The following is a 16,447-nucleotide window of genomic DNA, read 5'->3' on the forward strand; positions in this document are numbered from 1 at the left end:
CAAAGTGGACGAAATATATATATTTTATCAAAAAGAAAACAATTTTTAGTTCAAAACAAAATATAAATCCCCATTTCGCATCTGGACAAGAGGAAAAAAATATTTCCTCTCCTCTCTTCGATCCACAACGTTGTCGTTTTGGTCATTCCTAATCTTCCGCCTTCGTCACAGAACACACTGTTCTAGCCTTCTAGGGTTTCTCCGTCCTCCCTCCGCCCCGACGATGAGTACTGTATTCAGTGAAGAGATCCTCATCGATAAGCTCGCCAAGCTTAACAGCACTCAACAGTCCATCGAAAGTATCCTTCTTTTTCCTCAATCAATCAATCATCAAAAAGCTTTCAATTTTGCATATAAAGTTCAAACCTTTTTGCTTAGATCTTGTGTTTTTTTTTCTTTTTGCTAGCTCTATCGTATTGGTGTATATTCAATCGGGTGAAAGCTGAGCTGATAGTGACGACATGGGAGAAACAGTTTCACAGTACGGAGATGTCTCAGAAAGTCCCTCTTTTGTATTTGGCCAATGACATTCTTCAGAACAGTAAGCGTCAGGGTAACGAGTTCGTCCAAGAGTTTTGGAATGTTCTTCCCAAGGCTGTTAAAGACATTGTTTCTCAGGGAGATGATCATGGCAAAGGCGTTGTCTCACGTTTGGTAAAATACTCTCTTGTTTGTTAGTTAGTTAGCTGTTACTCTGGTCACATGAATATTGTAAGTTGTTTGCTAACTGAGATATTCCTGTTGACATGATGTTGTGTTGTAGGTTAAGATATGGGAAGAGAGAAGAGTGTTTGGCTCCTCCCGCTCGAAGAATCTTAGAGATGTGATGCTTGGAGAAGATTGCCCTCTGCCTCTTGATGTCAGCAAAAAGAGGCCACGTGGATCCAAATCCTCTAAGCGGGACAGGGATTCTAAATCCTCCAGAACGGTAATAAATCATATGATTCAAACACTTAACATCAGTCAAATCTCACTATTGTTTTTTATTTATTTTTGGTTTGATAAGCAGAAAGTATCAAGTGGAGGAGGTGTGGCTGAGAAGATAGCATCAGCATATCATTTGGTTGTTGCTGAAAACTCAAACGAAGAAGCTGAGATGAGTAAATGCAAGTCTGCTGTCAAACGAATCAGGAAGATGGAGAAAGATGTTGAAGAAGCCTGCTCTACTGGTAACAATCTACTTTTTACAAATCCACTCTTCTCTCTCTCTCTAAAAACCACTGGAGAGACTCATTCATATGTTTGTTATGTCTCACCAACCAGCCAAAGACAACCCAAAGAGAGAATCATTAGCGAAGGAGTTGGAAGAGGAAGAATACCTTTTGAGACAATGCATTGAGAAGCTTAAATCTGTTCAAGAGAGCAGGACTTCCCTTGTAAACCAGCTTAAAGACGCACTACGCGAACAGGTAATATATTTGATTTTTTTTCCACACTATTTTGTGAACTATCTTTCATTCTTTTGCTTGCTTTGGTGTCAGGAATCAGAACTGGAGTATCTTGAAGCTCAGATTCAGGTATGTGTTTTGCATCATTCACCTCTTTTGTGACCCCCTTCTTAAGCTCATGAACCATTTTGGTTGTGATCAGGTAGCACAAGAACAAACAGAAGAAGCTCAGAACATGCAGAAACGTCTCAAGGATGAGGATTACGCTCCAAAACCAACAACCGTCGCTCCAGGATCAGTCTCAACTGACAACAACAACAACGATACAAAATCTGGCCAAGCATCAAAAATGACACCTGCTTCAATAGCAGCGATGCTCACAGCTTCCACCTCGTCACATATGATCATGCAATCTGTTCTCTCTTCGTTCGCAGCCGAAGCAACAAAGTCTTCTGGTCTATCCAAACCAGAGAGCACAGCTCCGGTTTCAGACACTAACGCGTTTGTCCCTTCTTACAACAACCAGACACCCGCCACACAAGGTCAGTACCACCATGTGATCCCTAATCCAGCAGCACCGCAACCACAGTTCTTGAATCCGCCTGTAATGAACAATCCTTACGGCTTCGGCAACATACCATTAATGCCACCTGGACTTCCGCCGCCTCCTCCACCACCACATATGATAGGTAATCAACAGCCTCAGTCCAACTCAGCTCAACAGCAACAACAACCTCAACAAGGTACTTACCAGCCATCAGGAATAATGTATTACGGAGCTCCACACCACTCTTAAAAATATTAGAATGAATGTTTAGCTATATGTAGCTTTTAGATTAGTTCTTCTGACCCCTTTATATCTGCTGAGTGCTGCTGAAATGTGGTTTAATGTTACATTTGTTGGGTCTGAGTCAATGGATAATCTGTATCACAAGCTTTTACAACAGTGTAATAGTTCCTTCTCCCACTATCTTATACTTTCTAAGAATCGAAACTACTCAAACATGAGGACATAAGATTACATTATCAGTCTGACACAATCTTTTACATTCGTTTATCATAAGAAGGAGAGTCTTTAATTAGTCCTTTTTCATCAAAACCTTCTTCTGGAAAAAGTCTTTGAACCAAAGGGGCATATGGTACATGACTGCCATGAGGGTTGAGTATCTGCCTGAAGAGAACCAAGCAGGTGGGTTCTTCTTTAGCACTACGGCTACGGTGTCTCTAGCGAATGTTTCAGCAGGAGTTGGCTTCATCCTCTGTGATATAAACGCCCTCTCTCTGATAGCTTCTTCGTAAGGCTTGAATAGTTTCAGCTCAGGCATTTTGTTGAAGGTTGCTACGGCTGAGTTTGCTATGTTCGTTCGTATCCCTCCTGGGACAACATTGATTACATCAATGCCAAATGGTCCTAGCTCCAACCTGTGATTGAAAAACCAAGACCACCAGGATAACTTAAACAAACTACTCATGAACAATCAAGATATAACATTCTGATGGTAAACGCTGAAACTGGAACCTGAGAGTGTCGGTAAGAGCATGGATAGCAGCTTTGGTAGCTGTATAGACACCTGCCCATGGACCTGGTGCCATGACAGTGATACTTCCAATGTTGACAATCTTTCCTTTCTTCTTAGACACCATGTGAGGTACAACGGCTTGAGTCATCCTCATGGAACCTGCATTGCCATAAATTTCAAGTCTTTTAAATGTTCTCTCCTAATTTACTAACACAACGAGACACACTGAGCCAAGTCAAATCACTAAAACAGAAACCCACAACATGAGCATGACTTAACACATTGTAATGATTCACTAACAAAGCACTAGAAACTCTCAATGGAAACGAACTTACTAACACAAGGAGACACATTGAGCCAAGCCAAGTCACAAAAAAAAAAGATAAGAAAACAACATGAGAAAGTGTTCGTGTTCCATAATGGTTTATACTGATTAAGAAAACTAGACCGAAACGAAATATTCGAAGCCGGAACCCTGAAAACCAGAATGGTTCTTATACTTTTATATCCAAAATAACAGAGACTCATACATATAACCCAATTGAAAATATATTTATAATTTATAAATCTATTATCCAAAAATATTTGAAAAGAACTAAATTACTATAAAATATTCGAAACTAACCGAAAATATGTTAAATTATTTGTATAGTTTTATCAGAAATATCCAAAGTAATCTAAAATATTCAAAAAATTTATCCGAATCATTTTAATTATTTAATATTTTACCTAAAATGCCCGATTTTTTGATATTTTACCTAATTATTTGATATTTTCTGGATTCTTATTTTTGCTATCCGAACTGAACTAAATCTAAAATAGGTCAGAATGGATCCTCTAGCCCTTCAATTACCCATATATAACTGATACCAGAAATTTCCAGGTCTAGTTTATACATTGTAATGATTCACTAACAAGCACTGGAAACTCTAATCGGGTAACCAAAATCTTTTGTATTACCGAAAACATTGGTGTTGAAGGTGTTCTCCACGGCGGACATTGGAATCTCAGCAATAGGTCCGACGCACTGAACACCTGCGTTGTTGACGAGAACGTCGATTTGGCCGAACTTATCGATAACATTCGACATGACTTTGCTCACGCTCTGCTCCGACTGCACATCGAGCTCCTGCACGAACAGCCTCGGATCCTGCTCCAGATCCGTCATCGTACTCCTCGACCGGCTCGTCGCCACCACTCGACATCCTTTCTCCCAGAACTCACGTGCCAGCGCGTGGCCGATTCCTCCTTGCGAGCATCCCGTTATCAGAACCACCGGGCTCTCGTCGTCGCCGCTTTCCATTTTTTTTAAGCGCCCTCTCGATAATTTCAGATAGGCAAGTTTTGATTTATTGGTTGGTTTTTTTTATCGTGGAATGTGGATGTACTTTCCAGACCGTTATTTCTTGTCAGAAACTTTAGGTAATGTCTTTTCGACCAATGAAAAAAAATAAAATAAGTAATGTATATTATTTACTAGTTTTGGTTAACAATGTGAAAAACATTTCATGACCTCTTACGTGCCTTGTTGTACTTTTAGAGTTCTCTTCTTATTTGAAATAATTATATTTATCGTGGAAGGTGGAAGTAGTTGTGTACGATTAATTCTTGTCTTGTTTTAGAAAAAGTAGATGTGTAGGATTAATTCTTGTCTTGTTTTAAAAAAAAATCCTATTTTGGGATAAATGTGAAATCTTTCGATTACCTCCTTTTACGTGACTTGTTGTATTTTTAGTGTTTTTCTTAGGGTTGTCTTCTGATTTATGAATAAAGAATATAAATTTTCCTATACATTAAGGCCATTAGCTTAATAAAGAATATAAATTTTCCTATACATTAAGGCCGTTAGCTTAATATTTATTGGCCTTATAGAATTGCTTAACCAAGCCCTTTAAAAATCACTCTAATAAGTGTTTTAAAGCCCTTTAACTTCACTTCAAGCTCTTTCATTTTGAGTTTACTTCACTTCAAACCCTTAATAAGTGTTTTAACTTTTACCTCGATGTTATGGAAATGTAAGGTACCTCAAGTTAGACGGCGTTTTATTGAACCTTCCACTTATATGCATTGTGAATGTACTCTTTAATGTTTAAATCAGAGATTTTATCTTTTTGTGGCTAGGTTCTATCATCTCTTTTTGATCATTTGACTTGATCAACAAGTATTGGATGTATGTAATCTGAGGCAGTTCATATCAACAGGCGGAAGATGCGGTATCTAAGGGTATGGAGAAACTGCAACAAACATACATTAGCAAAGAGTGCAGCAGCCGAGAAACTCGGTGAAGGAAGTTATATTCCTCAAATAAAACTTGTGCCATGGAGAGCGTGGAGGTTTCGGTTAGCTCTGTAAATCAGGTTAAGAGAAAAAAAAACTGATGAGAGATTATTAGGACAAGAACTGTATCATGAGTTGTGTTCTTAAACTGTTGTTTTTGTTGTAGGCTGATCACTTAAGTAACTGAAACATTGCAAAAATATTCTTGGGATCTTAACTACAAGACAAGCGGCTAAAAACTAGTTGCAGAAACATTGCAAAGTATAAGCTTGTAGCTACAAGTCCATATCTTGAAATAAATTTCTGAAACATCAATAACCAAACTCAAATTTTGTTCTGTCAGGAAAAAAATGGGATTAGTTTTTCATCTACCTTTACAAGGAAGGGAAAAATAATCAACACAATATAAATGTAAGAACACCTAGAAAAAAAGACAAAAAAAAGAACAGAAAGAAGAAAAAATGGGATGTGGATGAATAGATATCCATTGAGATATACAAAGAAAATAAATAAATCTCAAGGAGAAATTGAGGTAAGCTGATCAAGAACTTGTCTGATGTTAGGCCTTTCATTCACAGAGACGATGCACATGATTGCTACAGCAAGTGCATCATCCATTGCCTTTGAGAACTCTTCCCCACCTGCAATGTCTCTGTCTATGCAATCCATCCTCCTACCTTCTTGATCACACAACCTCACCCAATCTGTCAGATCAACGGCTCCTGATTGACCCGAGATTATGTCACCCGCGCTACGTCTAGTCAAAAGCTCCATAAGAATCACTCCAAACGCGTAGACATCTGATTTGAGCGTCGGAACGGGTTTGGAAGCCGAGGCAAGTTCAGGAGCAGAGTAGCCGAGCGCACTCATGGTTAGTATCTGTTCCGCTACACCAGATGAACTCATTAGACGGTGAATACAGTAATCTGTTATCCGCACGGTATTGTTGGGACTTGTGAGGATTATGTTTGTTGGCTTTAAGTTCCCGTGTGGCATTGCTCTATCATGAAGGTATAGAAGACACTGCGCCACCTCAACCGCAACTTTTAGTCTCTGTGTGAAAGACATCGGTGAATACCTCCGAGGAGTAGTCTCTGCGGAGAAAGGTGGTTACTATTAGCTCAAACAAAATCTTACAGTAAGGTGTAAGAATAAAAGAGACTAAATATAAGAGCTTCCTTACCGTATAGATGCATGGCCAAGCTTTCTCCTCCCATGTAATCAGAAAGGAGAAGCCTCTCTTGTTCTCTCGGACCCCAGTAGTATGCTCGCAACGGGACAATGTTTGGATGTTTTAAACAGCCGATTTTTTTAGCTTCCTTGTGGAAATCTTTCTTATGCCTCACGAGTCCAACTCTCAACCATTTCACGGTTAACATATGCCCATCGTCCAGCGTTGCTTTGTATAGTGTTCCGTGACTGCTTCTACCAAGCACTTCTGCAGGAGCTCGGGATAACTCTTCTGCTGTGAGTTTTAGCGAAACATCTAAAAAGAAGAGTTCTCCAGCCAACCTATCGGGTGAGTAAACATCTAACATCACAGGCTGGTCGCTAAAGCGGGGTGAGGAGGATAATGGAGATCCTCCTGAAGAAGACCTCCGTCCAGATGTGGTGGGGGGTAAACCCTGCTCGGATATTTCAGGTTCGGGTATCCCGGATAAGGACCTCGAATTAGCGGTGAGCAAGTGAGCGTCTGAGAAGCTCAACGATGAAGAATGCTGATGTTCAGCATTTGAGCTGAAGTTGAGAAAGGAGGGACGAGAAGAGCGTCCAAACTTGGCGTCCCTAGTCGCGGTGTCCTGCTCAGTAAACCCACTCCTCCCATGAAAGTGCTTGAGCTGTGTTCGATGATACGCAAACAAGACAAAAAGAACCATAAGAGCAGCTCCAAGCGAAGCAACGATAACAGCGATCATCACGCTACGCTTCGAATGACCTTCTTTCTCACGCACACCCAGTCCACTACTAGAATCCGTTGGAGTCGTCCCACCTGGGAGAACCAGCTTAGAGTTACCAGGATAAAACGACGAACGCGGGTAGCTTCTCAAACCTTCTGGAACTACGCCCGATAGGTCGTTATAAGACACATTAAACCTCGCCATCTGTGAAGGAAGCTTATCAGGAAGCTGACCGTTAAAACCATTGTTCGACAAGTCAAGATACTCAAGAACACTAAGCTTGTTGAGATCACTCGGAAGTTCCCCAGACAGCTTATTATTAGCAAGATTCAGCACCTTGATTTTCTCCATCGTACCTATACCCCCAGGTGACAACACACCCGTCAAAGAATTGGTCGAGAGATCAAGCAACTCCATCTGAGGATAAGAACTCAACGCCAAAAGCTCACTAGCACCCGAACCACGAAAAGGAATCGCCCCTTCCAAGCTATTCATAGAAAGATTCAAACTCCTCAAGCTCCCAAAAGCGAAGAAACTTCGCGGAATCGCGCCGCTGAACTTATTTGAGCTGAGATCAATCGTAGAGAACTGAGAACCCCCTGAATCATCATCATCCCACAGAGAAGGCAAGCTACCAGAAACAGAGTTGTTCCTGATATTCAACACGGTTAACCTCGAAAACGCGGAAGTGAAGTTAGGCAAGGCTCCGGACAAACTGTTTGAGCTCAGATCAAGAACATCCGGAGTCGCTTCCCATTTTCCGACAACAGACACATCCCCTGAGAACATGTTCCCACTTAAATCTATCACTAAGCAACTCTTAAAACTCGACGGAAGATCACCAGACAAGCCGTTTGAAGAAAGATTCAACAGAGTTAAAGTTGTTGAATTGATTTCCCTAATTGATCCTGCACTTCAACACAAATGTCTAAGTCAAACCAATAGCTCAAAGGAATATATATTAAAAAAAAAAAGAAAAAAAAAATCAATTTCCACCTGTGAATCCATTTCTACTGAGATCTAACTCCTGCAAAGGAATCGAACTCCCCAGCAACTCTTTAGGAACTTCACCGAACAGCTGGTTACGCGCGAGCCTCAAGATCTTCAAGCTAGGAGGCTGCGATCCAAACCTCGGCAGCTCGCCGTTGATCTCGTTGTTCTCCAGATCGATAACCTCGAGATTCTTGAACAGACCGATGGAATCGTCGGGGAAGAACCCTCCGTTCAACGCGTTGTGGCTCAGATTCAAGTGGCGGAGAGTGTTGGAGATGCTCGAGACGTTGGAGATCGGTAGAGCCAATCCGCCGTAGAAGCGGTTAGAGCTCAAGTCAACGAACTCGACGTTCTTCAGCTCGGTGAGAATCTCGGTAACATCTCCGTCGACCTCGTTCCCGTGCAAATCTAACGATCTCAGCTGCTGGAGGTTTCGGAAACCGACCGGAAACCCGCCGGCGAATTTGTTGGCGGAGAGGTTGAGGTAGTTTAATCCCCAGAGATTCGAGATCCGACCCGGGATAGGTCCGTAGAATCCGTTATCCGACAGATCTAAATGCTGGAGGGAAGTGATTGTACCCAGGGAAGGGACGACCCGGCCCGAGAAGCGGTTACCGGATAGGGTTAGGTTGCGGAGAGAGGGGAGTTTAGTGAGGGTGTGGAATTTGAGCTCGCCGGATAAACCGAGCCGGTCGAGATTAATTGAGACGATCGAACCGGTTTTCGGGTCGCAGGAGATGCCGTGCCAGCTGTCGAGGCAGGTTGTTGGGTCGGAGAGGGTGTTTGGAGCGGCCCATGAGATTCGCTGGTTTGAGGTTCCGTCGCGGATGCCTTTGCGGAACTCGAGGAGAGATCGGAGCTCTTCGTTGGTCACGGCGTTGGCGCCGAGGAGTAGGAGGAGGAGGAGGAGGAGGAGAGCGAGAGTGGGATAATGACTCATTTAGCCCCCGAGAATCTAGAGGTTCATTATCTGTGAGAGAGAGAGAGGGAGGGGGAGCGTACTCGAAACCCTAGAATCTGGAAACTGAGGGAGGGAGAGAGAGAGAGACTACTGTGTTTCTATGAGGAGAGTGTTACAGAGGTTTTCCAGAAAATCGAATTTTTAAAGTTATATTTTATTTTATTCTTTATGGGTTTGGTCTTTCTTTCCAAGCGCAATTATAGCAAAATCTGATTTCTTTACATTTTTTATCTGTCAATCAACAATAATTAACAGTTTCTAGTTAAAGTTTTCAAACATTTTTAAATTAACTGTATGGGTTTTCGCCTTAGATTTTAACGTCTTGTGTGCCTTTTATTTGTCCGAATTAAATTTTGATTATATTTTGCTTGACCGAAAAGAAATTACGATTGTTTTTCACTATTTAAATTTCAGTTAGATTGCACGTTTAAGTCGGCTTTCATCTCTTGCCTAGTTTAGTAGTCTCTCTTTGACTTGATTTCCAGATTTTGGTAGACATGACACTGAATGTTACCACTAATTGCGTCAAGTCGTTGTCACATTCACATATAGGACTATTACTAATCTTTGTTATGACGCATAGTTTACGAAACATATACATATTCCTTCTATTTCGCCAAGGAAAGCTCTTCGCATCGCAATGCCTTCTACTCCATATTTTACTTGTGATGATTAAAAAATTCGGGATAGAAGTATACAAAAAAAAATTGCTAAGAATGTGGTAAATAAATACTGTACAATTTTTTAAAAAAAAAATGAGAGAAGAGGGAAGGAAAAAAACCGTTAAATAATTAGCGGCAAAGAATATGATTAGTTTGCAGATAAGTAGAAACAGACTGGAAAAGACAATGGCATGTCGTTGAGTCTCTCTGTCTGTCTTTTTCTTTTCTTACGAAAATTCGCACCAACCTACCTTCTTCACATGCACTCCATACGTGACAGAGAGTGCAAATGTGTAACGCCGTTCTAAAACGGGACGGTGAGACAAGAACGTGGTGTGTCATCATTATACAATTCTTATTTACCAACATGTTGCTCTTTTGTCTACTCACATACATATTACCAAATGATTTATCTACGTAAATATCTTTCTATCTTTTTTAATAAACAATTAAGTGACAAAACCTTTATCAAAAAGTGTTTAAATTTTCTTACATTGTTTGAGTAAAACTTTTTTAACTTTGGATCCAACCAATTAAATGTATTCCCATGAATAAATAAAAGGTTCATTAGTTTTAGAATGAATATGCACATAAAATCTTGAGGGGTCAATTCATTTGGTCATTTATAGAATGTCATTTTCTCTATTCATAAAATGAAAGATGCCAAAGCTATTCTAATTTGTTTCTATATACATTTAGATATGCCGCCTAATACTATCAGGTCCACCAAAAATAATACCTATTTGTTATTGTCGATATTTGACAAGTAGCTGGAAACCCCCATTAAAATACTCTGATTTTCTTCTATAATAATTTAAGAATGCCATTGCAAATTAACTTCAAGGGTAGAATAATAAATAGCTGTCTCAAATTTTCCACCGAGAAAAAATGGTTCTAGTGACACTTCAAAGATCTCAGTACTTCTAAAGGAGAATACACTCATAGATGAACAAAATTACACGTTGTCGTTCAAACTAGGCTTTTTAACTATAAATAAACTCAAAGAGTTTCTGAGAGCACCTGTGATTAAATCTAAGTTTGATTTCTGTTGAAGCTGCCAAGAAAAGATATTCTGGATCAGAGGACTTGATCAGCCTTTCCATAGTATCGGTTGATGAACGGCGACTGCAAAAAGGGGCAAAACAAACAAAACCATACTCAATACGTGCATGTTTAAAATAATTGAAGAAGACAGGTTTTTGTTTTTCTTTTGTTCTTACCTTGACGCCAGAGACGTCAGGTGTTTCTGTTGAAGGCAGAGGGTAGAATTTGTAAAACTTCATGCTTTGAAAGGCTTGTTTAGTATCTTCGCTCATTTCTTCTATTGCCTTCCTTCGAGCATCTTTGGACTACAAGACAATACCGTAAGCTAACAGTTTCATTGAGTGGAGCTCAGATATATATCATTCATCTTTGGTTAGGTTACACTTTACCTCTCGATTAGCTTTCTTTGCAGCTCGAACTTGCACTTTGACATATTCCTGAGAAAATACAAATTAAAAAAAAAAAAACTTAGGCAAACCATCAACCGTCATGAACTTGACACTATTGGGGTATACAGCTTTACTCACTTTGAACTCATCCTTCTGTTCTGCAGGTAAGGCTTCCTCTTCGATCAGCTTATCAACAAATTCGTCAAGTTCGTCAAACTCCCAGTCAAATTCGCATACAACCTGCACAAACATCAAAGCTTGATTATTAAAAAAGAAAATAACCCAACCGAGCCGTTTTATGTAGACTGCCACTTCCAACACATTCATTACATGCCAAAAGACTTACCGGCGGTTCAGAGGGAAACATTATCTGGACCTCAGTACTCTGTTCGAGTTCATCTTCCTTAAACGGCTGATAGAAATCTGCAAAGCCAAAAAGATATATATTAGATTTTATTGACGCCTTACCACGTACAAAACAGGAATAGAACTATTGCCCTGCCATGTACTGTATATGGTTTTCGCTCTGTAGATTTTAACTAATATTGGTGTAGTTAGGAATCAAACTTACAAGGAAGGCAATACTCGTACTTCTTAACGAGATCTTCCTTCATATGTCTGAGAGCAGCTCTGCAGATAATACAAAGCAAAACTCAGTACATCGGAACTGATAGATTCAAACAATAATCATTTTCTGAGAATACAGATTCACAATGCCCAAAAACCCATAAATAAAATTTTGCACCTTAACAACAAATTACTAGGCAGAAATGACGGAACAAATGATGCAACCTGACTCATCACGCTATCAAATGTTAGCTGCGTGAAGCCATGTTTGGTATTCTAATTACAGTTTCATATGTAACGCAACTCAAAATCCCTTGATAGCAAGTGAACATCGATCTTTTTTTAACTCTTAGTTATCTAACACCGAGAAGAGAAGACAAGACAATGTTATTTACCTCCTCCGCGTACAGCCCAAGACAAATATTTGAAAGTTCATCCTATCAACTTGTCTACCTCTGCAAAGAACAAATTAAAGATAATTAGCACAATGCTGGTAGACATCAGAAGCAAGAATGGTACGAGACAAGACGTAATCTGCGTTCCTTTTTCTCATTGTTCTATGCCATCCCACCAAATGTGTTCAGATGCAAGTGGGGGGAGTCATGGTCTAAGTACCTGTTCTCAAGCGGAATGTAAGGAAGCCAGTCCATTTTCATTGTCTTCATTGGAATGATTTCCTCCACTTCCCTCTGAACCGACGTGATTCCTATCTTATCAGAAGGTGGAAAGGGCGATTCAACCTGCAAATATACAATGGAGAAATTTTACAATGACAAATGATATCTGATACTGAATCCATAGATCAACAATAACAAGCAACCGTTGATAGAGGATTAAACAAAAACTTACAGCAACAACTGCTGGGACATGGAGGATCTTGTTTGCGCCTTTGAAGGGGACTAACTGGGCTGTAACGATGAATAGAGAGAGAATTCAACAGAAACTAGAAGAAAATGTTAAAGAAACAGAGAGCATAGTCCACAGTCTGATAGAATTTTTCCGCAAATTAGAAAGAACCATAAGTGCTTACTATGTTGTAAACAGGATTGAAGACAAAGAGACAGCGTAAAAGCAATACATATAGCTCCAACTATCAAATAATCAAAACAAGAAGAAAAAAGGCAAGAGAAACAGCTTACGTTCTGTACAGCCGAAAAGAAAGACTTTCTTCCCGAAGAGCAATCCACCTTCCTCCTCCAATGCTTCCTGACATACAGATGAAGAAAACATAAATATCAGAAGAACCGCTTCAAGCTTCCAACCCTCAAGAACTTGTGGACTCACTCAACAGCAAAACAACAACAAAAAAGGAGAACGTAATCCAATCAACTTACTTCAAGATGCTTGAAATCCCAATTAAATTCATAAAGTGCATCTAACTGGTCCCACTGCCACCACAAATTAACAACCATAAGCAAATAATATCAACTGAAGTATAAGATAAATTCCTCAAAACAATATACCTCCGTTCCCACGGGAAATGCAGCCTTCCACAGACCCTCCTGAAGAAGAAAAAAAACACAAATATAAATTCAGAAAACAATCCCTTTGATTAGAAATTACAATACTGAAACTTCCCCCACACCATTCCATTAACCATTTTCCCCTCTACAGTAACTAAAAGCTCTAAGTGACATTGTTAGATAGCATATCTTTGTAAAGATTGGTGTAGTTCCTATATTCTAGGGAATATCCCTTATCATTGTAACAGTCTCGACTATTTATGTCGATTGTGAATATACAGAGAACATTCAAGGGGAAATTCTTTTAACTTACAAGGTAGGTAATATATGGCATTAAAAGTATACAATTGTACTCAACGAGATTAGTTACCAAGAGCTCTTATCAGCTCCAAACTAATGATATATAATGAAGCGATGATGAGTCTTACCAGATTACGCTCGTCCTCGAAGTACTCAGGCTCTTCCTGTGGTTTAACCACTCGCGCTTTCGGAGGAACCAGTTTCTTCTCATCAACCTCCTTCTTCGTGGCGGCCCTCTTTCGCTTACCACCACCACGAGGAGGACGACCAGGTTTCTTCTTATCTCCATCGACTTCCTCCGCCTTGACGTCCTCTTGTTGCTGCTGAGAAGGAGAATCGTCCGGTTTAGCTTCTTCCTCTTCGTCTTCCTGATTCCCCTTCGCAGATTCCCCGTTCTCGTCGACGACATCTTCCTTAGGCTGCTGACTCTCCTCCTGCGTGGACGCCTCGGGAGACTCAGCAATCACCTCATCATCGTTCTGACTCTCCGCAGCAGCAGCAGCACCTTTGCGAGTCGCTTTTGAAGCTCCCTTTCTCTTCGCTCCTCCTTTCTTCATTGCTCGATAATAATGCCGGAAGAAAACCCAATGCTCCGGCGATGAAGGGAGGCGGGGAGGGGATCTATGGCGGTGGTTTCTGGATTTTCGAATTTCAGAATACGCTCGATTTTTTGGTTATTTATTTTATTTTTATCTGTTTCAACAGCTTCGAAACAACGCAGACGAAATAGGTCTCTTTTGTTTTTTTTTCCCCAAATTAAAAAAATGGCGCCGATTTGTGAAAATAAATATTGAAGCCCAATGTTATTCTTATTAATGGGCCTGTAATTACATGCCTTTGGTTGAACCGGACACTGCTAAACTGACGAGATGATATTGATGCAAATTAGACAATATGGCATGGGAGTGACTATAGAGCGTCACTCGGACTCGATCAATATCAGTTTGCCTCCTCTAGTGCTTGTGCGATCATGCGATGCACGTGAAAATGTAATAGCAGAGCCAGAAACATTTTTTATGAAGGGGTTAAAAGAATTTTATGGAGTCAAATTTTATTTTCTAATGGGATCAATAAAATTTTTCTTAAACAAAAACAAATATAGTTTAGAAAAGGAGTGGGCTTCCTTCACTGCCTCTGCCTCGTGCCCTTTTCGATCTGCTCTTCATCAAGGAAACGAATTATGAACCTAACCTAACAGATTATAGATGCAATTGGTCAGCGGATTCATATGATCATGTTTTTTGTTTAACAACTTAGTTTATCACCAAATATCATGCATGCGTTCACAATGTCTTTTTATTTATTATGTTTTAAGAAATAGAGAAGGTCTCCGAGAACTTACAATCTTCAAAAATTACCAGTGAAAACATATTATTGTACTAATTAGAAGAAAGTGTAAAGAAGAGTTTATCCGTAAATTATTATAGTTACTTAAAACTAGCGAAGCTTGTTGATTCCTCCTGGCTTGCCGGAACTGCCTCTCGGCTTCTGCTGCAGCTTCTTTGGTGGAAGTCCCCTCGATGTCACTTGCACAACCTCGACTTCTTCCTCTTCTTCCTGTTGTGAGTGATTTGATTTCTTAAGAAATTTGACAATTTACATCTTTTTTTTATATAAATAAGTTAATGGGGTTGGGGGGTGGGGTTGATGTGTCAGCTGCACTAAGGCTGAAGATACGGTTTCTTCATGAACCTACTACATCTTATTAAATTTCACTATTATTAATAATTGATTTTGAATTCATTTTTATAGACCATCAAAAACTCGTTTAGATCTACAACTTTATTCCAATAATAAAGTAGTTCAACACGTCAAATGAGACAAATACTACCTCTAGCGGTGTGCCACTAATATTTTAATATAGTAGATGAAATTACAGAAGAAAAGCATTGTTTAGATTTGTGTTGAAAATAAATCATTATTCTCAATATGATAATCTGGTGCATAAGATTTTAAATTTTAAATTCATTGCCAACTACCTAATAAGTGTACCACAATTTTGAGGAGGCATTTGCACCAGGGAAGTGGAAATCTCATTTTCAAAGAAGACATCTAAAATCATATGAATCGAATCTTCGTATTTATCTGAAAATAATTAGAGAAACTACCTTTTTGTAACTAATTAGAGAAGCTACTTACCAGAGAAGTATTTTGAGAAGGAGATCGCAGACCGAAAAGCTTGAGTGAGAGAGATCGGAGAGTTTGGTGTATGAACATTAATGGGAACCAGAGATAATAAGAAACTCCTCTTCTTCCTTCTGTCTCCATCTGATCTTCGTTTGAGCTAAGTGAGAGAATGACTGACTATAGTTCCCTTTTAAATATACATATATATATAGAGGCAGGCTGTATATGAAACAAAAACAAAAAATGCCCATCAGTTTTTACGTTAGCTGTATTATAAAATGGTATATAATTATGTTAATCTAGTGTAGTCCGTAATTACAGCTCGTTTGGCGCATCTTTTCGTAGCGTTGCATGTTCTCTATAACATGTTATTGCGTATACTGCAAAGCATTTGCAATGGAATCCATTATGATTACTGACCTATCGGTTTTAAAATTTATTATAGGATTTTTCATCGTTTTCAAAGTTTTGAATGGTTTTTTTTTCTCAGGCTATTTCGTTTCATTCAACAATGGATCAGTGGTGTGTAAATGTTACAGGCTTACGAGTCATAATCAGCAACTAGACATGCTAGCCGTGTCAATTGGTCCTGGTAAATTCACACCGCTTTGAAACATTACAAGGAACTTCCAAATCATTTTTATTTATTAGCGGTGTAAAACATGTTCTTATGAATCTTATCAGCTAGATAGTTTATAAAAAAACATTCGACTGTTGCTGTTTTGTTTTTATTGCTATAAGACTTGACTGTCGTTGTAAGTACCGACGAGAGAATAATCTTTGATTGTTCAAATAAATACTAACTTATCGTCCTTTAAACAATGATTTTGAAGTTCCAAGAAAAATATATCAAAGAAC

General features: G+C 39.4%; 4 protein-coding genes across 4 annotated transcripts; 1 reads left to right on the top strand and 3 right to left on the bottom strand.

Moving 5' to 3' along the window:
• The first annotated feature begins 91 nt into the window (after window positions 1-91).
• On the top strand, window positions 92-2,358 carry LOC108847964 (uncharacterized). Its single transcript, XM_018621351.2, has 7 exons — window positions 92-299; window positions 407-654; window positions 764-928; window positions 1,010-1,169; window positions 1,264-1,409; window positions 1,482-1,517; window positions 1,591-2,358. The coding sequence occupies exons 1-7, from the start codon at window positions 224-226 to the stop codon at window positions 2,182-2,184; spliced, it is 1,425 nt and encodes a 474-aa protein (XP_018476853.1). The 5' UTR covers window positions 92-223; the 3' UTR covers window positions 2,185-2,358.
• On the bottom strand, window positions 2,294-4,279 carry LOC108847965 (short-chain dehydrogenase RED1). Its single transcript, XM_018621352.2, has 3 exons — window positions 3,869-4,279; window positions 2,908-3,067; window positions 2,294-2,810 (listed from the first exon to the last, which is right to left on the bottom strand). Exons 1-3 carry the CDS (start codon window positions 4,209-4,211, stop codon window positions 2,468-2,470), a joined length of 846 nt encoding a protein of 281 aa, XP_018476854.1. The 5' UTR covers window positions 4,212-4,279; the 3' UTR covers window positions 2,294-2,467.
• Window positions 4,280-5,566: 1,287 nt separating this feature from the next.
• Window positions 5,567-9,181, bottom strand: LOC108847554 (probable inactive receptor kinase At5g10020). The gene is made up of 3 exons (XM_018620820.2): window positions 8,080-9,181; window positions 6,369-7,991; window positions 5,567-6,279 (listed from the first exon to the last, which is right to left on the bottom strand). Exons 1-3 carry the CDS (start codon window positions 9,014-9,016, stop codon window positions 5,702-5,704), a joined length of 3,138 nt encoding a protein of 1,045 aa, XP_018476322.2. The 5' UTR covers window positions 9,017-9,181; the 3' UTR covers window positions 5,567-5,701.
• Window positions 9,182-10,525: 1,344 nt separating this feature from the next.
• Window positions 10,526-14,204, bottom strand: LOC108844503 (protein HEAT INTOLERANT 4). The gene is made up of 13 exons (XM_018617769.2): window positions 13,591-14,204; window positions 13,163-13,201; window positions 13,034-13,087; window positions 12,839-12,905; window positions 12,549-12,607; window positions 12,315-12,439; window positions 12,095-12,154; window positions 11,704-11,762; window positions 11,479-11,555; window positions 11,271-11,372; window positions 11,133-11,180; window positions 10,920-11,048; window positions 10,526-10,824 (listed from the first exon to the last, which is right to left on the bottom strand). The coding sequence occupies exons 1-13, from the start codon at window positions 14,017-14,019 to the stop codon at window positions 10,777-10,779; spliced, it is 1,296 nt and encodes a 431-aa protein (XP_018473271.2). The 5' UTR covers window positions 14,020-14,204; the 3' UTR covers window positions 10,526-10,776.
• Window positions 14,205-16,447: the final 2,243 nt, after the last annotated feature.

The sequence above is a fragment of the Raphanus sativus genome, chromosome 3 (assembly GCF_000801105.2).
Source record: "Raphanus sativus cultivar WK10039 chromosome 3, ASM80110v3, whole genome shotgun sequence".
NCBI lineage: Eukaryota > Viridiplantae > Streptophyta > Magnoliopsida > Brassicales > Brassicaceae > Raphanus > Raphanus sativus.

Coding starts and splice junctions, on each gene's coding strand:
- LOC108847965 (XM_018621352.2), bottom strand. CDS start 4,211: ATGGAAAGCGGCGACGACGAGAGCCCGGTGGTTCTGATAACGGGATGC. Junction 3,068..3,868: donor CTTCAACACCAATGTTTTCG/GTAATACAAAAG, acceptor ATGGCAATGCAG/GTTCCATGAGGATGACTCAA. Junction 2,811..2,907: donor GCTCTTACCGACACTCTCAG/GTTCCAGTTTCA, acceptor TTTCAATCACAG/GTTGGAGCTAGGACCATTTG.
- LOC108844503 (XM_018617769.2), bottom strand. CDS start 14,019: ATGAAGAAAGGAGGAGCGAAGAGAAAGGGAGCTTCAAAAGCGACTCGC. Junction 13,088..13,162: donor CATTTCCCGTGGGAACGGAG/GTATATTGTTTT, acceptor TTGTGGTGGCAG/TGGGACCAGTTAGATGCACT. Junction 12,155..12,314: donor TACATTCCGCTTGAGAACAG/GTACTTAGACCA, acceptor TGTTCTTTGCAG/AGGTAGACAAGTTGATAGGA.
- LOC108847964 (XM_018621351.2), top strand. CDS start 224: ATGAGTACTGTATTCAGTGAAGAGATCCTCATCGATAAGCTCGCCAAG. Junction 655..763: donor AAGGCGTTGTCTCACGTTTG/GTAAAATACTCT, acceptor GTTGTGTTGTAG/GTTAAGATATGGGAAGAGAG. Junction 1,170..1,263: donor TGAAGAAGCCTGCTCTACTG/GTAACAATCTAC, acceptor CTCACCAACCAG/CCAAAGACAACCCAAAGAGA.
- LOC108847554 (XM_018620820.2), bottom strand. CDS start 9,016: ATGAGTCATTATCCCACTCTCGCTCTCCTCCTCCTCCTCCTCCTCCTA. Junction 7,992..8,079: donor CAGTAGAAATGGATTCACAG/GTGGAAATTGAT, acceptor GTTGAAGTGCAG/GATCAATTAGGGAAATCAAT. Junction 6,280..6,368: donor CTTGGCCATGCATCTATACG/GTAAGGAAGCTC, acceptor CTTTCTCCGCAG/AGACTACTCCTCGGAGGTAT.